Below are 26,908 nucleotides of genomic sequence, written 5' to 3'. Positions count from 1 at the left end.
TCATACCGTTTCATAGGTCCAGATCCAATAGATGCACAATCACCAGGATCAAACTTTAGGCTATCCAGTCCCTGAGCATACAATTTACATTGCATGAGCAGGTTTAGCAAATTGTCCAAGGTAAATATACAATTATTATCATTATGGTGTACTAGTTAACTGCAGTTTCTGCAAAGAAGTGTATTACTCACATAGAAACATGTTCCTTGCACATAAGCCTGCACATAGGTTCATCTAGACAGTCCCGCAGGAAGGTCTACCTTACAAGCCATTCTTTCAATGTCCAGTTGGCCAACGTTTCAACAAAAATGTCCAGTTGGCCATTTACAGTACATCTCGTGGGTCAATTCCAATGAGCAAATGCTCGTTGAGAGGAAACCTTAACAGCATCAAGTGTCACATCACAGCAATTGCGCAAACCAAAAACATATCATAGAGGCCAAATTGAAAACAAGTGCTTGAACTGTGGAAGAGGAAAAAAAAATATCCTGCTGAAATTGTGTACATACGGCAAAGGATGCAAGAATACATTGATAATTTGATACAGAAATATTAGATAACCGTATGTGTTGATAAATGCAATGCCTTGATAAAATTACCATTTATGGTTTAAATTGTTAGAGCAACTGATTTTTCATGCACATATGCCATGCAATAAAACTAGAACATCATCAAAGGTCAAAGCATAAGAAGAATAAAAAAGAGGAATCCAAATTAGATACCATCCCAAATAAAAATTGCTCTTTTTGCAGAGCTATCGGATACCATCTCTATAATCTGCTACAGAGGTTCCACTCAATGCTCAAGAAACTGTGGAGATTTTGAGATTAACCCATGTCTTGATATTATTACTTCCCACAAATATGAAAAACAGTAAAAGAAGTGCATAACACCAGATAGATAAAAGGTAAATACAAAACAGACATGAAGTGCCTAATATAGAGAAGACTAATTCAGATGATGGCTATCCTCTCTTCCTTGCAGCTCAGTCCCCTTCACTCAGATTGGCATGCCTTTGGGTACAATCTGGTCCTTTATCCACATGTAAATGGGCACCAGAACATAGTATGCAGCACATATCGTTCCCATGAGGAAGCGAAAGAGGAAGGTGATGGGATTCACCGGCTTGCTGACATCCTCAGCCTTCGGACCAAGCTGCATTGAAGATAAAATGAAAAAAAGTTACACCAAAACCCCTCAACACCTGCTGCAGGAAATGAACAATTTAAAGTCTGAAGGAGGTATGAAAAAATTCATTGAGTTATGTAATTGTGAATTTGACAACAACACTTTCTATTAGCAAAGGGAAAAGAAAGGTACCTCCAAAGGAGAGTCCCCGCGTTCTCTCTTCACACCTGTGACAGAGCATCCCATGATCAGGCCATGCCTCCGGACACCACGATACCACTTTGGTCCAATTCTCTTCAGCTTGACATCCTTGAACCCAGCCTTCTTGAACCACTCGATGTACTCTTCTTCCTTGGGGAAGAGCATCCACATGTCGGCGAAGAAGCGGGACAGCCAGAAGGTTGGGTACACGGGGCCAATCACGCAAGCTGTCCCACCCATCCTCAGGACCCTGTACGCTTCCTTGATTCCTCTCTGCGGATCAGGCCAGTACTCAATGCTGCAAGATATCACGACAGGACAGGGAAATCAGCAACCTCTGCATGACTAGCTATTACTAATGGAATGCACAATCATCAGATACAAGCTGTGAAGATAAGTGTGAAGCGAATCGAGCAACGGAGCGTCAGTGACCTGCCGGCGGAGATGTATCGGTCGAAGGTGTCGGTGGGGAAGGGCAGGTCCTCGGCGTCGCCCTCCATGATGGTGACCCCCTTGAGCGCCTCCTTCTGCCTGGCCTTCTCGAGCTGGTGCGGGGACTGGTCGAGCAGCGTGACGTTCTCCGGGTTGACGTGCTTGACGATCCCGAGCGTGGTGAAGCCCGTGCCGCCGCCGACGTCGACGACCTTGAGGTAGCGGCTGTAGAGGTCGGCGGGCTCGAGCGCGTCGTCGCGCATGTCCTCGGTCCAGTGCCCCGGGTTGATGACGTGGTCGTAGACGATGGAGAGGAAGCGGTAGAACCAGAAGGCCTCCTTCTTGTGCTGGATGAACCGCGGCGCCGTCACGGGGCGCGCCGCCGACGAGGAAGACGCCGCGCACCGCAGCCTGGCGCCGGCCGCGACGGGGCTCCGCCTGGCGAGGGCGAGGGGGCGGGGGAGGCCGCCGAGCCTGGTGGGGCCGAGGCTAACGAGCCCCACGGGGCCGCGGACCCTGGCCCTTCCCGGCGCGAGCGCCCCCGCGCCGCCGCCCGGCGCGTAGGTGGAGGCCATCGCCATTTCGCGTTGCGCCGCCGCCGCGTCGCGACGAGGAGGGGGGAACGGGGAAGGGAGTGAGTGGATGGGGGAGGCGGCCAGCGAGTGAGGACAGCGGAGGGATCACGGGGATGGCCGGATGGGTTGGGTGGTGGGTGGGCTGGACGGATGGATGCGCTGCGCCGTGGCATCCTTCTCTGACACACGGCCGCACGCGGGCGTGGCCGACTGGCCGTGCGCGCGGCGGCGGGCCCGCCTGACTAGGATCAATTTTGGAAGCTACCAAAACGATGTTCAGTTCTGTCATCTGTGTGTGGTTTAGCCCGGCCCAGATGGAGAAATGAGGGCCGTGCAACAACAATGGATGGCACCGTAAAATCGATCTGAAGAAGCCAACATGAACGAACCCTGCAAAAGGCACAGTTACTCGTGGGTGTTTGGATGTTGAAGCTAAAATTTAATCCGTGTCACATCAAATATTCGGAGACTAATTAGAAGAACTAAATATGAGTTAATTATAAAACTAATGGCACAGACGGAGGTTAAACGGCGAGACGAATCTATTAAGCCTAATTAATCCATCATTAGCAAATGGTTACTGTGGCAACATATTGTCAAATCATGAACTAATTAGGCTTAATAGATTCATCTCGCCGTTTAGCCTCCATCTGTACAATGGGTTTTGTAAATAGTCTATGTTTAATACTCCTAATTAGTATCTAAACATTCGATGTGATAGGGACTAAAGTTTAGTTTAGTCGGGAGATCCAAACACCCCCCTATACTTCGTGGAAAAAAAATTGCAACCATCTCCATTGCTCTTTCACTAGCTGGCTTTTCCAGGGATTGTGCAACCCAGCCAGCCACCAGGAAGTTTTCTAGACATCCTTCCAGAGCTGCTTTCAAAATTCATTCGAGGCCACGCTTCTCTCGGAAGGCAATACTGGGCTACAACTGGCTGGCAGTTAACATCAAGATGCATACGGTGCAGTTTGGCTTCCAAATTGACAAGAGCCGTTCAATTGCTTTACCAAGGAGATGGACAGCAACTTGTGGGGGCAATGAAACAACTACTTACTTTTTATTCGAATCGCGTGTTGACTATTCGAAATGTAAATAGGGACTATATCTACTGGTATCACACGAAGATTGGTGCGCCAAGTCAGTTTGTACTTTCTTCGCAAGAGGGGGCTGAATGTTAACAGCAGCAGGAAACCTAGTACAGCTCACTGAGTATGCAATGGTCCTGATATACAAAGAAGAGTTGAGGGTCAGTGAACAGCAGAACATTATGCAGGTATGGACGTACATGAACGAGTTTGGACAAACTGGAACACAATAAAATCTATTGAATGAACGAAACAACATGATCGATCCTTGATCGCTATAGTAGAAGCAAAGGCGGAGACTTGTACCTTTCACGGCTACAGATCAATGTAGACACGCAAGCCATCATGAGCTAATTGCACATCTATCCCCTCCCTGCAGTTCCAAATGACAGAGCATGAGCATGCAAGCCTTTAGAAATTTACAGTAAAGCATGTGTTTTTTTAACAAATTACAGTGCACCAGCATGCATGCCTTTCCAAGATAGTAATGTGACAAAAGAAGAAAAAAGGTGGTATTACTTTCATTTCCTTGTGTTCTTTTCATGTTGACTTATGTGGTATGTATACAAACAAGTGTCTGCACAGATCTACACTATCTAGGAGGAAGACCTTACCTCCTGGACCATTCTTCCAATGTTTGGTTGTCCTTGTGATGGTCCATCTCATGAGTCATCCCAATGAGCAATGCTCTTTTGGGGCAAATCCTTTTAACAGCATCTAGAGTCTGCATAAGATCATAGGGTTAGCATAAATCAGACACATGGAATATATAAGAAAAGGGAAAGGAAACCAATTTGCTTAAATTGTGAAATGAAAACCAACCTGGTCCCAACAAAGGTGCACATTGTGAGAACCTGTCTGTTGGCGCAGAGGGTGTCAGAGTTGACAACAAATTAGTAAAGATAATGGCAGAACATAACATTATTAATTATTGATCAAATGTTCTTCAACAAGAGCAATTGTGTTGACATGAATTGCAACAAAATCAACTTCCTATGAACTGATAGACTCTTGTCTCAGAAGCTAATAGTTAGGAGCTAAGTAAAGAATTACTTCCATAACTAAAACTGACATTATCTATGATTTTATTGGTAAGGAATTTTTACTCGTACAAAAGACAGTTTCCAAATATGTTCAATACTCCTATCATCTATCTTTACATTTCAAGAGTACAAGAATAGGAAAATTTAAGAAATGGTGTTTTCCGTCTTTCTACATGTTCATCACAGTATTAAAAAACATCTGTCCTTGTGCTGTAATCTGTAGTGAGCTGTGGATCCATAAAAGTTCCCAAGTTTAAATGTGGACCCAGAAATAAATACAAAATTAGCAGCAGAAAGGGGAAAACACCTGTATAGACAACAGAAGGAACTAAAGAAACTAACCCTGTATAGGCAGTCCAAGATGAGCAAATCCAGTTGGCCCCCTCCAGACTTTGAAATTGCTGAAAGGTAAGTACATGTACAGGCAGCAATGAGGATCCTGGGAGGCAATCAAGCAAGAGAGGACAGGAAATAAATCTACAAAACCTGCAGCTATTCTCAAAGCAAACAGTGCCACCCATGCATGCATGCATTCCTAAGGGCACGGAAATGAAGCAGGGGAAAAGCAAACTAGCAAAGCACTCACAATACATCTATGCAATATCTATGCACAGATATTTATTTCCCAAGCCCCATGTCTAAGTTTCAAAGGTCCATATATCAACATTAATATTAATTATATTATGTTGCACAGCACCTTCTGCTGTAGGGAATTCCTATGTATTATGGTGAGTACCAAGCAGAGATAATAACAAACAATACCACAGAACACTAAAAAGGTAATTCACCTAATCACCTTAAGAAAAATCTAGAATGAGTCACCACACTCTGTTCTCCTGTAATGGTTTACTTTATTCCAGAAAAGCAAGCAAAGCAACATGGCAACATAAGATGATTAAAAACACTACTCATAGAGCAGCATTAGTAGACACAAGGTTTACCATATTCAGTGCTTGGAGGAAACCGCGAAACATCTGATATGTAAGCAACTTTTGATTTTCTTCCGAAAAGGAAACCCAAACAAATGTAGTCTTCACCATGGATCACCTGATAGGAATACGAAATAAGAAAAATGCATAGCAAAATAAAATGCAGTTGAATGCAATGCTTCTTATTACCGGCAAGGGAACAAACTCTAGCCCTGAAGTTGTAAATGGTTTCTGAAGATCACTTTCAATTATTCTCCAGTCCAGTTGAGCAACTCGCCTGACCTCCTCCCCTTCCTTTAGTTTCTTTTTGACCAAATAAGGGAACTTTTGGGAGATGCTGTTTCACAATGAACATTGTTAGTACGAATTCTCACCTATTGTCCTAACTAATAACTACATATTAGCTGTAAGGAAATGGTGGAAGTGAAACATAAACCCCTTACCAGATAAGAGGCAACAGTGCTAGAAAATGTTTTACAAGATTAGACAAGAGCAGCATTAAAAAAAGACATGCAGAAATGGTAGTCCAAGAACAAAGAAATTCGCACGAGTATAAACATGGTTGTATGTGTCAGTTACTATATCAATGTTTATTTAAAGATATTTGCTATCCTTCACTGACGCACTTCTCATGAAACATGCTAAAGTGGTAAATTATGTGCAGGAGGAGTTGGTTCCTCAATGCATATTGTGAGAGGCAGTCAGCTAACTGCAGCATAACCATGAAAAAAGTCAAGTGACATGCATTCTTGACTGAAATTCCTTATAATTCTCAAAAGAGCAGTAGTGCAGTACCAATGCCTAACGAAGTTCTAACATAATTACCTGTCCATAGCAAATTGAGAGAGATAAATTGGGGTTGGATCAATATCATTTGTGGGACTAAACGGCTGTACGACCCGAACATCATCAAGGCCTAAGATTGCATCTGCATGCTCATGAGTCAGAAGAATCTGTTACAAATAAGGAAGAGGTGTTAGCGTACCATGGGTATGCAAAACAGTGAGTTTTCTTTTATATCATAGTGAACCCTTAGTTGGCCTTTTGGTTATTTAATAAACATTAGAAAAAACTAAACCAAACATGAGTATATCAGGGACTCACAGAATCAACACAAGGGATTTTGTGGTGAACAAACCATCGCAGAACTTGTTCTCTGAATGTCTTCCCAACATCTATTATAATATACTTATGTGCACCTTCATCTTGGCAATAATCAATCAAAAGAGAAGTATTGCACCTGCAAGGAACCAAGAGTAAGTCTAGTAACTGGAAATGCACATTTTAGCATAATTTAAGCTATCGACCTTGTTCAGGTGCATCAGTATTCCAGAAACATTTCAGAATGAAGTTTCAATTGACCTGGCCTCAAGTGAACATAAACAAGCAGTTGAATATGATCCTAGAGAAGGTATCGACCAAGAGTATGAGGTATGAGCACAAATATAGCCAGTATTTTATTTTATTTTATTTTTTGTAATCTACTGATCAGATATCCTGGACCAGATAGACAGTTCACTTATCGTACTTTCACGACATCATGCAACTGCATGTAATATATCCACCGTCTTCTTTTTTCTAGCTACCGGTTTCATCATGTACATGATTTTTCTTAAACAAAAAAATAAGAATGTCCCAACCTCACATAATTATATATAATCTAAGCCTCCACAATACTACTCCATCTCCTGCGTACATTAGGAAGAATACTAACTGTAAGGTTGAGAAAAAATGCAGAAAGCGCACTGTGATTTCTGCTGTAGGGGGCCAATGCAGAAACAAAAATTGAAATAAGCAAGTTGGGAAGAAGTCAATTAATCTCATTCTCTCATTCATGTTCTATGGATAAATGGGAAACCTGACCAAGTAGCATGTACATAAAACTGCACATAACCTTTGTGTCCAATTCATTTGATTTCAAACATATTTGCTATCCTACGGATGATTCTAGGTCGATTCTGACCTACCAGATTGATTGAAAATCGAATCTTATGCATCCCAACTTTTTCCATATCAAAGCATTCCAATTACTGCAACAGTCCTCATATTGCTCGAAATGCATGTTGCAGACAATTAATGAGATATATGCAAATGCAGAAACGACACAACAGCTGCTGGAGAAGACAGGACACAGAACGATAGATTTACGGTGTCTAAATTCTGCTCAAAACTAATCCCATCCTGTATTCATCTAACCAACATTTCTCAAACAAAACCAAACTAGCAGCGGTATCGTCCCATATCCAGACAACACCTAAACGCCCGAAGCATGTATGATTCCGTCCGTAAATTTAACAACAATAACCTTATAACCAGGCTAAAGCTCCCCGATCTCACTCCTTCACAGATCCGCACCGACCTCGTGAAAAACACGCAAAACACCTGACGCCGCAGCACGACGGGTATCCTGACCCCGCACGAGGTTCGGGAGGGAGGAAAGAGGCGGCACCTGTAGTTAGGGTTTAGCTCGGGCGGGACGGAGAGGGACTGGGAGCAGACGGGGCAGGGCGGGTCGGGGGGCTGGATCAGGCACCGCGCGTTCGGGACGGCGCTCGAGCACCCCGTGCCCAGGAACACCAGCGAAGACGAGGAGGAGGGCGGGGCCGCGTCGTCGCTGGAGGCGGCGGCAGGGTGGCCGTTGGGGACGGCGGCGGCGGCCATTGTGTTTGCCGGAGCGAGGCCGCGAACGACCGGGACGAGGCGGGGGATGGTGGGGGAGCGAATAGGACGACGGGATCAGTGGGCGGAGCCGCGGAGGTGCGTGGAACCTGTTTGGAACCGTGCGATTTTTTCCGTCGACCCTCCGTTGAAAATCTATAGTTGCGATATTAAAAAGATATACGGAAAGAAAATGACTACGTTGTTTGACTTCGGAATAGAAAATTCCCACCACAACATAAATATTATATTTCATGCAATATTCGTCATAAAATATGTGGAAATAATAGTTGCAACATCGATATGTAACTATTGAAAATATATGTCGAGGCGTCCAATTTTTTAGATTCCGGATGTTGGTCGTTGTACATAGGCACGTGTTTATTAAACTATTTCCAGTCCTGTGATTAAAATTAGAAGAAGAATTATTTATTAACCATTGTTAGATAAAAAGATTGGTCACAGCTTCAGCTTAAAACCATAGAGAAATTAATCGATGAACAATGCACGAAGGAGACAATAAGAATCAAGTACCTACTACAGAAGCTAGACATTTTTTTTAGATGAAGATGTGACATTGATAAAATGAGATGTTAAAGTAAGGTCATAAAGTTGTTTATTACCCGTTGTAGATAAAGATTGACCACATCATCACCTTAAATCTTATAGAAGTTAGTCAGTGAAAAATGCACGAGGAAATCAATAACAATCCAGTACTTGCTAAAACATTAGATATGTTTTCGAGAAAGACGTAACGTTGATAAGTGATGTAATAAAATAAGGTGGGTTGCTGAACTCGTCTAGCATGCGAGATGGACCTCCTGGAGTAACATAGAAAAGAAAACACAGAAAAGAAAAGGAAGACGTTAGCAGGGATAGTATATTCATTCAAAAAAATATAAAAAAGGTATATGTGGTTTAAAGATGTGTCTAACCTTCTGCAAAATATTGCAGTAATCCTGCTCTAATATAATGAAAGATTGAGAAAAGAGAAGAATGGAGAATGAGAAGGGAAACATGACATTCTAAATTAAAAAATATCTGAAATACGTCAAGATAAAGTGCATACATCTAGGTTGGAAAAAATATGAATACATTCAGTGGTTAATCTTAAACCGTTTTCACCAGTTTAATCGCTAAGTAGGTGGTGGCGAGTGGCGACAAAACTATGGTTTCAACTTTACGCAAAGGGGGAAAAAAAGAAATGCTACGCTTACTAATGTTTGGTTTCATAATTTTCTTGCAACCGGTGGACTTTGTAGCAAAAGTGTCCTGACCGGCTGACCCACCGGCCACCGCGCGCCCCCAGTACTCGACTGACTCCGCTCGTGGCGGCCGCCGGCGCCGGCATCCTCCTGCCATTTCCGACTATACTCTCAGAATCACCAGGCTCTAGCCTCTCGTGTGCGCGAGCGCACGCCATGCTCAGATGCCTAACCAAGAACCCATTGCTCCCGCGCCGACGGCTCCTCCTCCTCCTCCAGCCCCGCCGCCCCTGCGCCGACGCCACATCCTCGGCGGCCGCCGGGGAGATCGCGCCGGCTCCCGCCGCAAATGAGGCCCCCCTTCAAGATGACCTCAGGGAGGAGTCGCGCAGCCGCCTCGTGCAGGACATCTGCAGGCTGCTGGAGCTCCGGGACTCGTGGAGCGCGAAGCGGGAGGCGCAGCTCCGGCACCTCCTCCGCGTGCTCTCCCCGCCGCAGGTCCGCGCCGTGCTGCGCGCGCAGGCGCAGCGGGACGCCCGCGCCGCGTTCGAGTTCTTCCGCTGGGCCGACCGCCAGTGGAAGTACCGCCACGCCCCGGAGGTGTTCGACGAAATGCTCGCGCTCCTCAGCCGCACCAGGCTCCACGACCCGGCGCGCCGCGTCATGCGCCTCATGATCCGCCGGGGCATGCGCCGGGGGACTCAGCAGTTCGCGCACCTCATGCTCACGTACAGCCGCGCGGGGAAGCTCCGCTCCGCTATGCGCGTGCTCCAGCTCATGCAGAAGGATGGGTGCGCGCCCGACATATCTATATGCAACGTGGCAGTGAACGTGCTTGTTGTGGCTGGCCGCATCGACAAGGCTCTCGAGTTCGCCGAAAGGATGCGGCGTGTTGGGGTTGACCCAGACGTAGTCACGTGCAATTGCCTGATCAAGGGATTATGCGAAGCTCGGCGGGTCGTTGATGCACTGGAGATGATCGGTTCAATGCTGCAAAATGGGTGTCCACCAGATAAAATTAGCTACTTTACGGTGATGAGCTTCTTGTGCAAGGAGAAGAGGGTGGCAGAGGTGCGGAATTTGCTTGAGAGGATGAGGAATGATGCAGGTCTATTTCCAGATCAGGTCACGTATAACATGCTCATTCATGTTCTTGCAAAGCATGGTCATGCAGATGAGGCATTGGGGTTTCTGAGGGAGTCAGAGGGGAAAAGATTCCGTGTTGATGAGGTCGGTTATAGTGCGATTGTACACTCATTTTGCTTGAATGGTAGGATGCCAGAGGCAAAGGAAATTGTAAGTGAGATGATTTCAAAAGGATGCCGCCCTGATGTTGTAACATATAGTGCAGTTGTTGATGGATTCTGCCGTATTGGGGAACTCGATCAAGCAAGAAAGATGATGAAGCATATGTATAAGAATGGTTGCAAGCCAAATACAGTCACACATACTGCTCTTTTAAATGGGCTTTGCAAAGTCGGGAAAACTTCAGAAGCATGGGAATTGTTAAACAAGAGCGAAGAGGAATGGTGGACTCCAAGTGATATCACATACAGTGTTGTTATGCATGGATTTAGGAGGGAAGGGAAATTAAAGGAATCATGTGATGTGGTGGTGCAGATGTTGCAGAAGGGTTTCTTCCCCACAACTGTGGAGATTAACTTATTGATCCATGCTTTATGCAAGGAAGGAAAGCCAGCAGAGGCCAAAGACTTCATGGAACAGTGCCAAAGCAAGGGCTGCTCCATTAATGTTGTTAACTTCACCACTGTAATTCATGGATTTTCTTGCCAGGGTGATTTGGAATCGGCGCTCTCTTTACTGGATGACATGTATCTGACCAACAGGCACCCTGATGTTGTTACGTACACTGTTGTTGTTGATGCTCTAGGAAAGAAAGGTAAAATGAAAGAAGCCACAGAGCTTGTAAAGAAAATGCTTAATAGAGGTTTGCTCCCTACACCTGTCACATACAGAACAGTGATACATAGATATTGTGAAAGGGATAAAGTTGAAGATTTACTCATTCTGCTGGATAAGATGTTAGCAAGGCAAGAGTTTAGTAGTGCGTACAATCAGGTCATTGAGAAGCTATGTGCATTTGGTAAACTTAGTGAGGCTTACAATCTCCTTAGCAAGGTACTAAGAACTGCCTCAAAAAGAGATGCTCAGACATGCCATGTTTTGATGGAGAGTTTTCTGAATAAAGGACTCCCACTTCAATCATATAATGTGGCCTGCCGCATGTTCCAGAGAAATTTAATTCCTGATGTTAAATTATGTCAAAAAGTTGACAGTCAGCTGGCTCTAGCGGGAGAGACACAAGCAGCCAGAAAGCTTATCATTAAGTTTGTTGAAAGAGGTATTCTAAAACAAAACAACTGAGTTATACCATGGTCCTGGTGTCCTGTGTTTGCTAATAGGACAGCTAAGCTTTAATAAACAGTCAATGTGGTGCAAACAGGACCATTACATGGCCTCGTACCTTGTACAGAGACTTGTGCTCAGGGCTCGTGGCATGAGTCTTAAATTTACAGTAACATGTCACCAACTCCTCCAGGACCTGGATATCTATGCGACTTGATGTCAGTACCAGATCTTCAACTTGGTGACCGGTGAGCATGAGCGATTGTATTTTTGTTGTTGGACTGCAGCTTCAAATTGTCGAATGAAAGTTAGAGCATAATCATTTTTTCTATTGATCTGTCCTCTTTTTATTTGAGACACAGAGATGGAAAACAATAGGACTAACTCTATGGAAATATGACCATTTCTGTCAATCTTGTCAGTGTTCAGGCTTGCAGTGCTTGAAACTGCTGCTATATAGTTCACTTATACAGTTAAACCCATATTCTGGTGACTGGAGGAATAATCTAGTAATAAGGCCAGCACTTGAAGTTGACTTGATTCCTTTTGAAAAAAATATGGTAAACTGATCAGTAGGTTTAATGGCACCCCACCATTATTTTTCTTGTAAGACAGCCTGAAAATAGTTCAACTCTCCTGATGGGTGATATAGATATCTCTGATACAACTATAGCTTATGGTGGAAATGTGGACTGTAGTCTGACTTGTTTTCCTATGAAATAAAGTCACGTACATAACATCTGGTAGGTTACTAAAGCCCTCTTGTAAGCTGTATCGCCACTTGCTATTCACACCTACCACGTCAACTGTTCCACCAACCTCTTCAGCCAGCAAGTTGACTGGTAGCTGTGCCCCAGGAAGGTTAGTTACCTGGCAACCAGGGAATCAGGAATGTTAGAAGTTATGGCTACAGGTCATATGCATATATTAGCATCATAACTTATTCCATTATAGAGTGAACTCTCAACTGAGTGCAGAACTTACAGAGAGGAGACAATGGGGGAAGGCAGCAATGTGATGGTACCATTGCTGGACATCAACGAGTCGTCAGGTGCGTCGGAGGAGCTGCTGCAGAGGGAGCCTGTACCATGGGGCGTGCTGGCACAGCTGACAGCGTGGGAGGCAGGCAACCTGTGGCGCATCTCATGGGCATCCATCCTCATTACGCTTTTCAGCTTCATGCTCAGCCTCGTCACACAGATGTTTGTTGGACACCTCGGTGAGCTTGAGCTTGCCGGCGCCTCAATCACCAACATCGGTATCCAGGGCCTAGCTTACGGCATCATGGTACGTAACTGCACGTGCTTCATGCACTCTCCAGTCCTTTGCATTTACTCAAACATAACGTCCAGTTGCAACACTCGTTGCTCTCATGCACTATGTGTGCAATGCAGATTGGCATGGCGAGTGCAGTGCAAACTGTCTGTGGCCAGGCCTATGGAGCCAGGAGGTACACGGCCATGGGCGTTGTGTGCCAGAGGGCACTTGTGCTCCAGCTCGCAACAGCTATTCCGATCGCCTTCCTCTACTGGTATGCTGGCCCGTTCTTGCGGCTCATTGGGCAGGAGGCAGATGTGGCTGTGGCGGGGCAGCTGTACGCTCGTGGGCTGCTGCCACAGCTGCTTGCTTTTGCCCTCTTCTGCCCGATGCAGAGGTTCCTGCAGGCCCAGAACATTGTCAACCCCGTGGCATATATCACACTGGTGGTGCTGATCTTCCACAGCCTTGCCTCATGGCTGGCAGTGTTTGTGCTCGGCTCAGGCCTCCTTGGTGCTGCGCTCACACTGAGCTTCTCTTGGTGGGTGCTTGTGGTGTTGACATGGGGTTACATCGTCTGTAGTCCAGCTTGTAAAGAGACCTGGACCGGACTCTCCTTGCTTGCCTTTAGAGGCCTCTGGGGTTATGCCAAGCTCGCCTTTGCCTCAGCCATCATGCTAGCGTTAAGTGATCTGGAGCTAGTTCTTCTTAGTTTGTTAGGTGTTTTTGATGCTTCTTGCTGGTTTATATTAAGTCTTGCTTTTCCATTCTTAATAGATTGGAGATTTGGTATGTGCAAGGATTTGTGCTTCTTACTGGATTCCTCCCCAACTCGGAGATTGCACTTGATTCCCTCTCTATCTGGTATGAACATCCTCTTTGGCAGCTCATGATCATGCATTTATATTCAGACGTAACTTTGTACTGCAATCTCTTCGTTTCAGCATCAATTACTGGAACTGGGACTTCCAGATCATGCTTGGCTTGAGCTATGCAGCCAGGTCAGTGTACAAGGCTGAATTATACCTCTAGATTTTATATACCCTCATTGATAAAATATATTTTTTATTCAACTTCGTTTGCAGTATTCGTGTTGGCAATGAGCTTGGTGCTGGCCATCCAAAGGTAGCAAGGTTCTCAGTTATTGTGGTTGTCATGGCAAGCATTGCCTTCAGCGTTTTTGTGATGCTTTTAGTCATAATTCTAAGGTATCCACTGAGCACGCTGTACACGAGCAGCACCACAGTAATTGAGGCTGTTATCAGTCTGATGCCATTGCTGGCCTTCAGCATCTTCTTGAATGGGATTCAGCCAATCCTCTCAGGTACTGTCGTACTGAAGGAGTACATGTAGCACAGAAACCACCTAGTTTGTGTTCATCAAACATCACACAACTCGAAACTATTTTGAAAATTATGCAGGAGTTGCCATTGGGAGTGGATGGCAAGCAATAGTTGCTTATGTCAATGTTGGGGCCTACTATCTGATTGGGCTTCCAATTGGATGCATCCTAGGATACAAAACAAGCCTTGGGGCTGCTGTAAGTTCCTCAGCGACCCTTTAGAATTGTTTAACCCTTAATAACTAATACAGTTTTCAGAGGAAGGTGGTGATCAGTTCCAGCCTGTCTTTGTGTTCAGGGAATATGGTGGGGTTTAATCGTTGGGGTCAGTGTGCAGACGATAGCCCTGATTGTTCTCACAGCCAGGACTAACTGGGACAAGGAGGTGAGTGCGCTTTACTGTTCTCCTGATCTTGTTGGGTGGAAGCTTTTGCTTTGACGTATTTTTGATTGTGTCATTTTCGTTGTGAAGGTAGTGAAGGCAATGCAACGTCTGCAGCAGACAGGTGTGATTCCGGTCAACGACATCATTGCATGATCTAACCGGGAGTCAACCTGGCTGACACTGTTCTGGAGCTCAGTTCAGTGGCAGAGCTGCTCCTACTCCACTGCTACGGAAGGGTAGCTTTAGGGACTTGGTTTTTGAGTTTGTGACAATAAGCTGAATTCGGTTAAGTACCTTTGGTTATCTCATTGTCAAGCTGAAAATGATTTGGTTTCTTTGAAGATGTAATTTTTGTTGCTCCGTGAGCTTGATATCCCGAATCATGTACGCATTCGCAGGAGCCAATGAACCTCAAAGTTGGATGAAGACATCATGTGCTAAGCGTTGATTTAACAATGTGGTTTGTGTTGATTTTTACTCTCCTCATTTGGTGTCCTTGTTCTTGGCTTGGCATGGCACTTGTTGTGGTTTCTTGGGGTTGATAATGACATGAGTGTTTTTTCACCTTTCTTGATCTGGTGAAGGGAGAGCTGCATCAACTTTGTTCGGGCATGTTTCGCACAAAAAGTTGTGCCGATCCCTATATACCTATGAATTTTAAGGCGATGACGTATATAACAACAAAGATCACAGCATTGCGCCTACGCATCAATTTTGAACATTTTGCGGTGATTCAATGCCCCACCGATGATATGGCAACACACACACACACACATAAAGAGAGATTTACAGAATCTACAAACATTTCAGCATAGATTAGTGCATTACACATTTGAACATTGACAAATAGCAGTTTTACAAAATATGGCATCATAGATGCAAACCATAGGCACTCAACAATTCCGCTGCCACAACGTATAAAACATGCAACAAGTCCTCAGTTCCAGTCAAAAAGAAAAAAAAAGAAGAAAGAGGATGCTTATGCACAAGGTGCCACTAAAGTTATTCAGGTGGAGACTTTGCCCATTGGTTGAAGAAGCACCCACTATGAGATCGAAAGTGCCCTGCGCAGCAGAGAAAACACCATAGTTTATGAGAAAGGACCAGTATTTTTCCAATAATTATGTTAGACCAAAGCACCACAGAAAATATCTATTTCAGTAAAATAGCAGGAGGAAACCATCCATTCCTGCTGTGGTTTTGCCGAGGAGAACAGAACACAAACGAATACGAAAATCCATCACACGCTGCAAGCAGATTCGAATAAATTCATCAACCTAGCAAGCATATTGCTGTGGTTTGTTGCACGCTTTTCTTTGAATGTAACCAGAGCAATTTTATCTAAGAAAAATAATTTTCATATCAACCGAGGTGAAATGAGCGATTCCCAAGCCATATGCGTATTGCTCTTCAAATCTACAGCGAATGAAACCATAGGGACACTTAGACGCTCAATTTTATCAAATTATTCTGCTAGGTAGTGATCACTGCAATCACTTCGCAATCAATTATAGAAAAAAGCAGAGCAAATTCAATCGAACACTAGCATTCTGACATGGACGAATTCGAGAGTCGAATTCAGAGCTGACGAAACAACCCAATAGGGTAATGAAAAGAACATGAAACAGTTACAAATCAGAAAACATACCTTATCACTAGTGGTCACTCACACTGAAGCTGTCAAATGGAAATCCAGAGCCCTCTTGACCCTTCTCGTACACGGCACTTGTTGGGTGCCCAAGATCAATGCCAACATTCCGGCAACAATTAAAAAAAAGTAGTTTAGAGTTTAGACACATCTTTAAATCAGATACACAATCAACAAAGGTTATTGAAAATGAAACTATCTTATTTCTTCCACCAATACATTTTTATTTTCATAATTAACCAGCAAATATTTGTATTATAGATGTCATGTAAGAATTTAATGTGCGATATCAATTGGATTAAATTTATACCATTCTCATCACGCTGTAGTGGGCAGCAAATGAATTGCTTTCCTTCCTTTGTGGGTTTGACTTCGGCGAAGAAGAGCTGATAAACCCAAGACCTCTTTTCTCTCTTTTTTCTGAGGTAAAAGGAAGAGAACATCAACATTCTTGAAGCAGATAATTTCATGAAAAGGTAAACACTCAACAGGCACCAAATATTTCCTAGTAACATCCTGTAATAGAACGGCAGCTTTCTCATTCAGTGGAACTGTACCATTTCCAATACTGGCTGTTGATGTCCTAGTCCACTTTTCCCTTGTGGGCCTCACACAATCTGCACCGATTGTGGTTGACTGAAGCTCTTTCACTTTGGCCCCGTTTGGATACTCCCTGCTAAAATTTAGCACCTGTCACATCGGATGTTTGGATACTAATTAGGAGTATTAAATATAGGCTAATTACAAAACTAATTGCACAGATGGAGTCTAATTCGCGAGATGAATCTATTAAGCCTAATTAGTCCATGATTTGACAGTGTGGTGCTACAGTAACCATTTGCTAATGATGGATTAATTAGGCTTAATAGATTCATCTCGCGAATTAGCACAAGGTTCTGCAATTAATTTTATAATTAGCTCATGTTTAGTCCTCCTAATTAGCATCTGAACATCCGATGTGACACTGCTAAAGTTTAGCACCTAGTATCCGAATACCCCCTTTGTCTTTGACCTCACTCATTCCTTTTAAATGGTAGCCCCAAACTTCATGCACATGTAATAAAGTTTTCATTGGCAGGTACCTTATCATATTCATTACTTGGGCTATAAATCCTTCACCACATCTTGACTTCACTCCTGACAAGTTTTCGCAAGTCACTTTAGATACAAACAGCACATTTTCAGTTTGCAGATTTGGGTTGACTGCCTCGCAGAAGATATCCAAAAGCTGCACTTTGTCATGTCTTCCAGCTTCATATAGGCACAAGAGAACAGAACCCCAATCTTTTTGCAATTTCAACAGCTTAGAAGGTCCTTCAACCATATTGTTGCTAGAATTGCTCGAGTTCTTTGCACTTGCACACGAGGGAAGACCAAAAGCATATTTCAGTATCTGTTGAGGAAGTGCTTCAAACTTATCACGCCAAAATTCCTCACAATCTTCCTCAAGCATTCCAAGGCACAAAAAACTCAGAGGTTCCAAGGAGAAGTGCTTACTGCATGCAAGCTTGAGAGCACTAATAAAAGAAGTTATTGTTCCATCATGCCTAAAAAAGTAATTTCTGAGGAACATCGCAACTTCATGGCTGATGCAGAATCCAGCGCATGGTTTAACAAGGATGACCTCCACAAGTGCATTCATTCTATCCAACGGAGATCCCAAGGCAAGTTTACAGGGCTCTAATCATTGGAGAGCCTCTGAGCACAGAAGCTTCTTAGGTGCATCAAGGGTAGTTGCTATCCCCATTACAAAGAAGATTGGAATTTTAATTACCCATTCACTCAGCATCATCACAAACTCCCCCAGCACAGCACCTGAACAGTGCTCCAAATCATCAATTATGACAATGATAGGCTGATCATAGTTCTCAGCTTCACAATACCAAGATGCCAGTGCAGATAAATCAGCAACATCGGATAGTAGCTGCCTCAACAGGCTCCTATAGCAACCACCAACTCCATGTTTTGCCGATAATTCAGCTGCTGAAAGCTTGGCTAGGTGACATCCATTGGACTCCAGATGCCTCGCAAGATCCCAAAATGTGGTGATGTCATCAACGAACTCTGCATTCTTGGTGAGGATGAACGCCTGGGGATCCTTTTGCAGATCACATCAGTCAGGAGAGGGTACGACTGATGGACTTCAGTGTGGCGTGGTCTCCCATTGGCACGAACCAAAGAGAAGGACTCCTTCACCCACTGCAGCACCTGGTCGAACAGCTTGAGGTTAATGCCCTTTAGGACCTTATCGATGGTGGACAGAATTTTGGACCAGGTTTGGTGGAAGGCCTCAAGGCGGAGCTTCTCATACAGCTCTGCATCCCCTTCATCCTCATGCTCCTCACCGGCTGCATCATGGCATCTGTCAGCCAATTTAGGACTGGAGGAGGATGGTTGTGAGGTCTGAATCCGGTGCCTAGCACGGGACGATGGCACCGAGGATGCAGCAGCCTTGTGAAGGACAAGAAATGGCTGGATTTTGCTAGCCGCAGTGAGCGGGGTGTTGCTGGCCGGCACTGACATGACTGTTTCGATTGGACCACAGTCGGTAACTGTTCCAACGACAGTGGACGGAGTAGCTATAAGGGAGGAGTCTCTGCCTAATTACTGAACATTCGGTGCATTCGAGGTTCCCATCTTCGTCTTCGTCAACAATAGCACCTCGACGTGGACAATCTGTAAATGTGGGGAAAAAATCAGGGATACAAAAACCAAAACTAACAGTCGATCTGAATGTATTGGTCTTCTTCACTGAAAAATATGTACTGTCTCGCCACATTTTGTAATCATCATGTTAAAGATGCAACAGAATTGGTTTCAGATTATTCTTCACTAAACCAATGCGCTAGCTCCTGTTGAATGCTTGAAAAACTACCGTGCAAGACTACAGGTGATTTCTAGGAAGCCAAGAAATTTACCTGGCAAGATGCTCGGCTGCTTCCAGTCTGCTTGCTCTCGTCCTCGCCTCCTCCCGCACGGACGGCACGGCGGCGGGGTGAGCGATGGCGCGGATGTGAGAGAGACGCCGCGACAAAGCAAAGCCGCCTCGGCCGGGCGTCGGGCGGCGCGGGTGAGGTCGCGAGGAGGCGGAGCCACAGAGTTGGGGAGAACCGGGAGAGGCGAGCGGCGCCCGGCGGGTGCCACGCTGATTCGCCTCTGCTAATGCCTGCCGGGGTTGAGAGATTCGCCGGCGGCGGCCGCGCGCGCCCCCCGTGCTCGACGTGAGCAAATGAACCGCCCGCCGCCGGTTTGTGGGACCCGCTTGACAGCCCTCGAAGGAGCTCGTCAAGATTCGTGCTGCACCAAACCGTTGACTTTGTGGGCCCCACAAGTCGGCGTCACGAAGCACCCGAGTCTCCAACCCCAAAACCCTCCTCCCCTCTTCTCTTCCCCAACCAACCCTCACACCGGCGGCGGCGGCGCGAGAGCTCCATTGCTCCCATGGCTCTCGTTGCCGGCTCCTACGAGCGCTTCATCTGGGGCTTCTCCCTCAAGACCCTAACCTCCTCCACCGCGTCGTCGTCCGAAACCCTCACCCTCGCGCCGCTCTTCTCCTACCAGGCCCACACGGGCCCGGTCCGCTGCGTGGCCGCGGCGCCGCGGGCGGGGCTGGCCGCCTCCGGCGGCGCCGACGACTCCGTCCGCCTCTACGACCTCCCCACCGCCGCCGACCTCGGCCCGCTCCTCGACCCCACCGCCGCCGTCTCCGCGCTCGCCTTCTACTCCCGGGGCCCCGTGCCGCGGAACCTCCTCGCCGCCTGCGACGACGGCGCGCTCCACCTCTACGACGCCGACGGCTTCGCGCTCCTCTCCACGCTCCGCGCGTTCCCGCGCCACGAGGCCGCCGAGGGCCTCGCCGTGCACCCGTCGGGCCGGGTCGCGCTCGCCGTCGGCCGCGCCGGGGCGCTCGCCATGGTCAACCTCGTCCGGGGCCGCCGCAGCTTCGCGTGCCGCCTCGAGCGCCCCGCGTCCGCGGTCGCGTACGCAGAGGACAGGGACGGCGGGGATCGATTCGTCATGGCCGCCGAGGAGAAGGTGACCTTGCACGACTCGGAGGATGCCAGGATCATTCATGAGATGGACTGCGGCAAGAGGGTGCTCGCCTTTGCGCCTGCAAAGGTACTACTACTACTACCACTGGCTGCGCATCCTGTTGATTTGGCCATGGGCATGTTTAGGATTGAGCTCTTATGATTGGATTAGTGTGCAATGGCTGATAACTTGTTGAAATTTATCATCTTGCTGAATGCAAATCCAGCTTTCATTGGCTTTTTGGTTGCCCATGGCATGCTGAATTGACATCTTGGTGCAGCTTCGTATCATGATTTTAGACACTATATTACAATTTCCTGATTTGTACTCCCTCTGTTCCAAATTGTAGGTCGTTTTAGCTTTTTTAGTTTCATAGATATTATTATGCATCTAGATATAGTGTATGTCTAGGTGCATAATAATATCTATGAACAAAGTCAAAATGACCTACAATTTGGAACGGAGGGAGTATCAAATATGTCAGCTCAGATACTCCATGTGCCCATGTCATAGCCTGACCTTTTGCACTTTGCTCACATATTTTTGGGTAATTTTCAGAATGGAGTCCTTTACTCTGGAGGAGAGGACCGTGGTATTACTGCCTGGGATCTGTCCAGCGGCAAGGTCTCCTCACGCATTGAGGGTGCTCATGCAACTCGTGTAAAAGGGGTTGTCGTTTTTGATAATCGGAAGGATGGATCAGAGCTCTCCAATCTGATTGCTTCTGCTTCATCCGATGGTGTCATAAGGATATGGGATGTTCGGACAATTGGGAATGGAAAGCCGACTCCATTGGCAGTGGCTAACACAAAAGCAAGGCTAACCTGTCTTGCTGGGACATCATTGAAATGTAAGTACTGAAAACTTCATACTCTAGCGGCCGTTATACTCTGCTTATCAAGATTGTAGGGAGAAGATACAAATGAGCATGTTGTATGGGATCCCTTGAGTTGGTTACATGGCCAAACTGTAGGATGATTTTAAGCCTGCATTATATCTACTGAGGAAATGCATTCCTTTTATTCTGTCAGTTTCTTCCTTGTTTGTCACTGTTATTCTTTCTATTATGTTAGTCGTTAAGAGTATTAATGTGTTTGGTAGAAAGATGTGAAATCGCATGCCTTCTTCAGTTAACTTCAGACAAATAGGATATAGTTTGGCAGTGTTTTCACATGTGTTAGCTTAGCATTTATGATTCTTAGGACAATAAGTTTCTTCCCCTTCTAATTAAATGTTATATTTGATTGTTGCCGAAAATAAACTTAGGCAAAACTTCCCCACAGTGCTAGGCTTTTAATTGAAAAGGAGTGTTGCGTGTTAGTTCTCTAGAGAAAGGCAGAAACAAACAAGAAAAGGGGGCATTTATGATTGTTTCCCTATATGAAATCAATGGGATACACAAAATTCGTGATGCTCTTTTATTCAACTTTTTACATGTAAATGTTTGCAAATAATGCGGGCTGTATCTCTGTTGATTTTCTTACTTTTGTGTTAATTCACTTTGTGTTTTTGATTCTGCATATAATGTGGGCTGTGGCTTTGTTGATTTGCAGGAGTGGCAGAGTTCAAGTGAGGAGCAGATGATGAAGCAAATCATTGAAGGGCCGCTGTGCTTGTAATGTGTAGTTCAGTCCACATAATGGATTGGTATGAGAGAACTGGGATGAAGGAAGGATTTAAGCTGGAGATCTGTCACTCAAGCATTAGCTGGATGCATTTGAAAATGTATGATAGTCGTCGATTATACATAACATAGTTTGGCTTGAGCGCGTGAACTGAACTCAATATGAGATTGCGTGATTTGATTGTACCACAAGTTCTGCAGTAATGACCATTTCCAATGTTAACTGGGCCATTTGCATCATCGTGTTGCCTTCATTTACAGAGTTTTTCAATCTTTTCCTAAAGAACCTTATAAAAAAAATCTTTTCCTAAAGAAGAATCGTACAAAAACCAGTCATTGATGTCCATCTCCAAGCGTGATACCATCTCCCCGCGTATACAATTAGAAAAGGGAAATTTTCTTGACATGCCGCTGTAATCTTTCTTAATCCTGTAGGGAAAATTTACAGTGACATAGGAATCCTCCTAATATAGAAATCAGCACAAGAGTACAAGACATTACGTGAACACACAAGTTGGAAATTCGTAAACCTGATAGTGATCAGCGTCTCTGTCTGACATCAAGCACCATCAACCTCTAAGAAATTTAGAGTTATCTCACAATACGTGAGAACTCACAAACTCAACACCTAAGATCAAGCACCATCAACCTCTGTAAGAAATTAGAGTTCTCTCACAATAAGCGAGAACTCACAAACTCAACCAACCTCTATGAACACCTAAACTTCCTACCAATCTACAGACTTCTTTCGGCCTAATAAGCTGATGCAGCTGACTCGAGTCTTCAGAAGTTCCTGAGGCTAGTCCCGTTGTTCCACCCCCGCTCCTTGTCCCTTTTCTGCTGCACCCTCTGCCCAGCACCGCCGCTCACCGGTACTCGCCGCGCCGCCTTGCGCGCGCCGTCAGTGCCCTGTGTGGTGGCGATGGCACTGGCTTTCCTGCCAGCCTGCGCTGCCACTGACGGCCTGATGATCACCTTCTTCTGCAGGCTTCGGCGCAGGATGCTGTTGATCCTCTTGCTCCGGCTTCCCTTGTCGTTGGAGACAACCGGAGGAGAGCATAGCGGTGGTGAGGGCAGCTGCTCTGTGATCTTGTCGAGCGGTGGTGGCGCTGCTGCCGCAAGAGGTTTGGCTGTGGGCGGTGGCATCAGCGAGTTCCTCCGTGGAAGTGGTATCAGCGATTGTCGGCGCGAGGCCTGGTTCATTGGCTGCTGGTAAGCTCCACCGTTGCACAATGAGACTCGTCTCGCTTTTGCCATCGGCGGCAGTTGCCCAGCTTCAGGGTTATTCTCCTTCTCCTCCCCGAGAGACATCAGCTGCTTGAAGCTGTATGTGTCAGTGTTGCTGTCAGAGAACATCTGCTTCGCGATCCCAAAGTCTTTGCGTCCTGCTGATGGCTTCTCTGCTGTCGAGTTGAGGTTCCTCTCGGCCATTGGGCTTCTCAGGTACGGGCTCTCTTCCTTCATGCTGTGCTGCTTCTGCAGATGATCTTGAGCGATCTTGTTGTCCACATGCTGCCGTGCTATCTTTCTTTCAACTAGCAGCTGTGATTCCAGCTCTTTGATCTGCAAAGAGTTTAGAAGTAACGGTAAATATGTGTCACTTCTTTATTCTAATTCTAATTTTCCCATAAACACGTCATCAACTACAACAGATTTCACAAACTTTGCAGAAGTAATGGAATAATTGCATCATCTATGAGAAAGAATAACAGTTCTTATGCATACTGGTTTCAAGTTAACATCCATCAGTATTATCATTGTTGGGAACCTTCTAGGGTCATCATGGCATCAAGATATGGCATAAAAAGATCATTCGAAGAGGTTTTATGATATGCAGCAAATTACTACTCTTGGCAGATGTTGCAAAAGGAAGAAGCTAATGGCATCAAGAAGCTATGCCTGATGTACCTTCTCTTGGAGATTCATAGTGAGCAAGTCTTTGGCCTTGTTCTTTGCTTCAAGTGATTGGATTATTTCTTCCATGCTCTTAATCTGAGCATCTTTGTTCTTACTGTCCTGCTTGGCTTTCCCAACCTAGCAGAACCGATAGCGTGTTACAGTTGAACAGAGTTAAAACAAAAGGGCTTACATAACATGCAGATATTGGCAGAATACTACAGTACCATGAGCTTGTATCTTGACAATTCTCCAATATCGACTTGCTTTCTTGCTTGCCCAAGCTCTATTCCTCGCACTCTGCTTGCAAAGTTCAGTGAGCAAAGAGTTTCACCTACGTCATTCTCATTAGGACTGATTTGAACAAACATCAAAGTCTTGGAATCTCCACCTGCATTGCTTACACTGAATTATAATACTAAACAAGAGCAAATGATTCTACCATCCTAATGAAGAAATAGCCTACATACTTAGTGAGTCTTGCAGCAAGTGTGTCAGCTTCGAATTCCTGTAATTTGAAATATAACCACCAATGTAAGTTACAGCTGAGAATTACAATTTAAATAAAGGAGTAAAGTTTAAATACCTAAAAGGTATATGCGAGGTCTTTGTTGCAAGAGCAGATATGACATCACCGAGTGCAGAGAGTGATTTGTTAATGTTCTGTGCTTCTTTCAACCTTTCTCCTTGCGCATCTGTCTTTGCTACCCGCTCACTCCCAGCAAGGTCAATTAGCCATAATTTGCTCTTTGTGCATTCTCCATTGACCAAGTTTTCTCCTTTGACCATTACACAGTGTATACTGAAATTCAAAATCACTTATGAATTTAGGATAGAATTTACAATCTACAACATAGCAGAAGCGCATGAAATTCTTTGGCCACGAACCAGTGTGATCGACTGCTATGTTCGTTAGCATTTGTGGAACCAACAACTCTAGCTTTGCTTCCAGTTTGCAGGACCTCCCAAGCCTCATTCATGTTAGTCACCCGTGCTTCAACAAGTCCAGGTACATGGTGAACCCCTTCTGCAACTTGTCTTACTTCTAGCCTACAAAATAATGTTTCATGTCATACTAGAATTTTTGCTGATACAATAATATGTTTCATGTTCACGAGTATCATTGTACCATTTATCATGTCTTACTAGGACTTTAGATTGTCAATACAAAAATATAAATCACGAGTGCCATCATACCTTTTGGTTGTTGCGCCTGGTTGAGACCCTGTCAGGAGCAAATCATGGATCTGCTCGTTGTACACCTCCAAAACACTGACAGTAACCTCGTACAGGAAAATGCCCTCTCTTTCTTTTATTATCCGAAAGAGTTCCTCCAAAGTTCTGTAGTTGACCCCCCGAGCACCTTCAATTCCTTCCATGGTAAATGTTTTACCAGTGCCGGTCTGTCCGTAAGCAAAGATGCAAACATTGAATCCATCTAACACCGAGGTTGCAAATGGCGCAGTTTTCTCAAACACCTTTTCTGCACATAGATTGAATAAGATACGTTGTTAGAAGTGTGGTTAGGATGCAATGCAAAGTGAGTAATTGCATTTATGAAGTGGGTTACCTTGGTCTTCTTCAGGGCTGAAGACAGAATCAAATTTGAATATTTTTTTGGAAGATACGTGGCCTTTAACAATGAGCTCTCCATCTTTTGCTGACTCAAAATCGATGGCTGTTGAAGCTCCTTCAGCTATTTCTTCTGCATTAAGTGGCCGACACCGGCAGAACACTCTTATATTACCTAAGCAGTATGCCAAGTCACTGTTAATTTTGTCATCGCCATATCTTGCAACAAAAATGTATACACAGAGAAAAGAATAAATAACTAACCCTTCAGCTCTATAAGCTTGTTGTATAAATCCTTCCGTTCCTTTGCCTCCTCACTGAACTTTTCTTTGAGGTCCTTAAATTCACGTTCCAGAGTTGCATATTGATTCACTGTTTGAATGAATGTATCATGTTACACTGATTTCTAGTAAGTGGAAACAAATAAGACAAGTGAAGAATGTAGATAGGACAAGCGTACCATATTGCTGAATTGTTGTGGACATTTGTGTAGCATCCAACACACAATTTTTATATTCTAGTGATTCTTGGCGTAAATTCTGGTACTCCAACTTCAAGACCTGTAGAGGATTGTAATAAATATCATACCATTTATGACATTCAAGCCAAAGCACTAGTGCTTGTCTATAGTATGTAAACAGTGAGTTCTTAGCAGAATACCTTGAATTTTTCACTCAATTCATTGACAAAATGACACAATCGACTCTTCTCCTTCACTTGCCCTTCAACAGCAGAGGCTGCAGAAACAATGAAAATTTCAGAAAGCATTCTTGATAGGACAAGAAAGCCTAAACGACTCTTAGTATTAAATAACATGATCCTTCTCTGGCCACAAACTCAGTGAACTGGAACCATGCTTGGGTTGCAGAGTTACCAAATTCCCCGAAATCAGCCAATACAAGTGCTGATCTCTTTTCACTCCAACCACAAATGAACTTAATTTGCTGCTACAATCAAACACCAAACAGCCACAGTGGACCTAATCTTATCACCGGATCTTACCTAAGGAGCCAACGTGCATTGACTTCCTCATGAGCTCCATCTGCAGATCACGAAGCGACTCTTGCGCTTCACGGCATTCTCTGGTCTTGAGAACGTTCTCCCTCATCAGGTCCTCCAGAAGCCTCCTGCATTCCTCCTTCTCCCGCAGGAGCAAAGCGTACTGCTGTTGCAGCAGGTTACAGCAACCGGATTCGCCCTGCAAGAGACATGAGGATCTTTGTTCAGGCACACAGAGAAGAATCCAATTTCCTCGATGAGATGTTTGGCTGCTGTGGATGCGTAACCTCTTTCGCTTGCAGAATTGGTTGGTCGTCGATCCGACCACCACCACCCACGGTGTCGCCCCCGCGCGCCCCGCCTGCGCGGGCGCCGGCGCTGGGCATGCCGCGGCCTTCCGCGCCGGCTGCCACCGCCTCAGCGCCGGGCGGCGAGGTCGCGGCGGAGAAGAGCTCGAGGGGCGCGACTCCCCGGTGCCGCGCGGCGCCTCTCCGGATGTAGTCCGGCGTGTCCTGCAGCGCCCC

The 26,908-nt window shown here is 45.3% G+C and overlaps 6 protein-coding genes and 1 pseudogene across 11 annotated transcripts; 3 read left to right on the top strand and 4 right to left on the bottom strand.

Annotated features, from left to right (window-relative positions):
- Positions 1-719: 719 nt before the first annotated feature.
- On the bottom strand, positions 720-2,413 carry LOC101777009 (2-methyl-6-phytyl-1,4-hydroquinone methyltransferase 2, chloroplastic). The gene is made up of 3 exons (XM_004963159.3): positions 1,762-2,413; positions 1,321-1,627; positions 720-1,155 (listed from the first exon to the last, which is right to left on the bottom strand). The coding sequence occupies exons 1-3, from the start codon at positions 2,340-2,342 to the stop codon at positions 1,000-1,002; spliced, it is 1,044 nt and encodes a 347-aa protein (XP_004963216.1). The 5' UTR covers positions 2,343-2,413; the 3' UTR covers positions 720-999.
- A 697-nt stretch (positions 2,414-3,110) lies between these two features.
- On the bottom strand, positions 3,111-8,181 carry LOC101776588 (putative hydrolase C777.06c). The gene is made up of 10 exons (XM_004963158.3): positions 7,849-8,181; positions 6,504-6,639; positions 6,225-6,352; positions 5,589-5,736; positions 5,412-5,517; positions 4,813-4,871; positions 4,250-4,285; positions 4,042-4,151; positions 3,734-3,800; positions 3,111-3,564 (listed from the first exon to the last, which is right to left on the bottom strand). The coding sequence occupies exons 1-9, from the start codon at positions 8,058-8,060 to the stop codon at positions 3,743-3,745; spliced, it is 993 nt and encodes a 330-aa protein (XP_004963215.1). The 5' UTR covers positions 8,061-8,181; the 3' UTR covers positions 3,111-3,564; positions 3,734-3,742.
- Positions 8,182-9,340: 1,159 nt separating this feature from the next.
- LOC111256608 (pentatricopeptide repeat-containing protein At5g41170, mitochondrial) lies at positions 9,341-11,958 on the top strand. The gene has a single exon (XM_022824812.1). The coding sequence runs from the start codon at positions 9,479-9,481 to the stop codon at positions 11,645-11,647; it is 2,169 nt and encodes a 722-aa protein (XP_022680547.1). The 5' UTR covers positions 9,341-9,478; the 3' UTR covers positions 11,648-11,958.
- On the top strand, positions 11,741-15,094 carry LOC101776183 (protein DETOXIFICATION 41). 6 transcript variants are annotated; one of them, XM_004963157.3, is made up of 9 exons: positions 11,741-11,877; positions 12,616-12,916; positions 13,024-13,568; positions 13,664-13,750; positions 13,831-13,887; positions 13,972-14,210; positions 14,308-14,426; positions 14,527-14,613; positions 14,701-15,094. In XM_004963157.3, the coding sequence occupies exons 1-9, from the start codon at positions 11,804-11,806 to the stop codon at positions 14,764-14,766; spliced, it is 1,575 nt and encodes a 524-aa protein (XP_004963214.1). In that variant the 5' UTR covers positions 11,741-11,803; the 3' UTR covers positions 14,767-15,094. The 6 variants fall into 6 exon arrangements, with proteins under 6 accessions (XP_004963214.1, XP_012700320.1, XP_022680548.1 ...); XM_012844866.2 differs by having other exon boundaries at positions 12,607-12,916; XM_022824813.1 differs by having other exon boundaries at positions 12,607-12,916; positions 14,705-14,841.
- Positions 15,095-17,144: 2,050 nt separating this feature from the next.
- On the bottom strand, positions 17,145-19,507 carry LOC101779987 (annotated as a pseudogene).
- Positions 19,508-19,631: 124 nt separating this feature from the next.
- Positions 19,632-22,157, top strand: LOC101774703 (p21-activated protein kinase-interacting protein 1-like). Its single transcript, XM_004963154.4, has 3 exons — positions 19,632-20,380; positions 20,852-21,143; positions 21,847-22,157. Coding segments are annotated over exons 1-3 (972 nt in total). The 5' UTR covers positions 19,632-19,702; the 3' UTR covers positions 21,849-22,157.
- A 179-nt stretch (positions 22,158-22,336) lies between these two features.
- On the bottom strand, positions 22,337-26,902 carry LOC101775106 (kinesin-like protein KIN-14R). The gene is made up of 13 exons (XM_012844865.3): positions 26,672-26,902; positions 26,388-26,583; positions 26,046-26,122; positions 25,846-25,945; positions 25,650-25,757; positions 25,384-25,560; positions 25,011-25,296; positions 24,702-24,863; positions 24,400-24,615; positions 24,284-24,321; positions 24,041-24,204; positions 23,826-23,951; positions 22,337-23,480 (listed from the first exon to the last, which is right to left on the bottom strand). Exons 1-13 carry the CDS (start codon positions 26,768-26,770, stop codon positions 22,701-22,703), a joined length of 2,529 nt encoding a protein of 842 aa, XP_012700319.2. The 5' UTR covers positions 26,771-26,902; the 3' UTR covers positions 22,337-22,700.
- Positions 26,903-26,908: the final 6 nt, after the last annotated feature.

The sequence above is a fragment of the Setaria italica genome, chromosome III, assembly GCF_000263155.2.
Source record: "Setaria italica strain Yugu1 chromosome III, Setaria_italica_v2.0, whole genome shotgun sequence".
NCBI lineage: Eukaryota > Viridiplantae > Streptophyta > Magnoliopsida > Poales > Poaceae > Setaria > Setaria italica.
The sequence above is the reverse complement of the archived record's forward strand: the minus strand, read 5'-3'. Positions and strand labels throughout refer to the sequence as shown.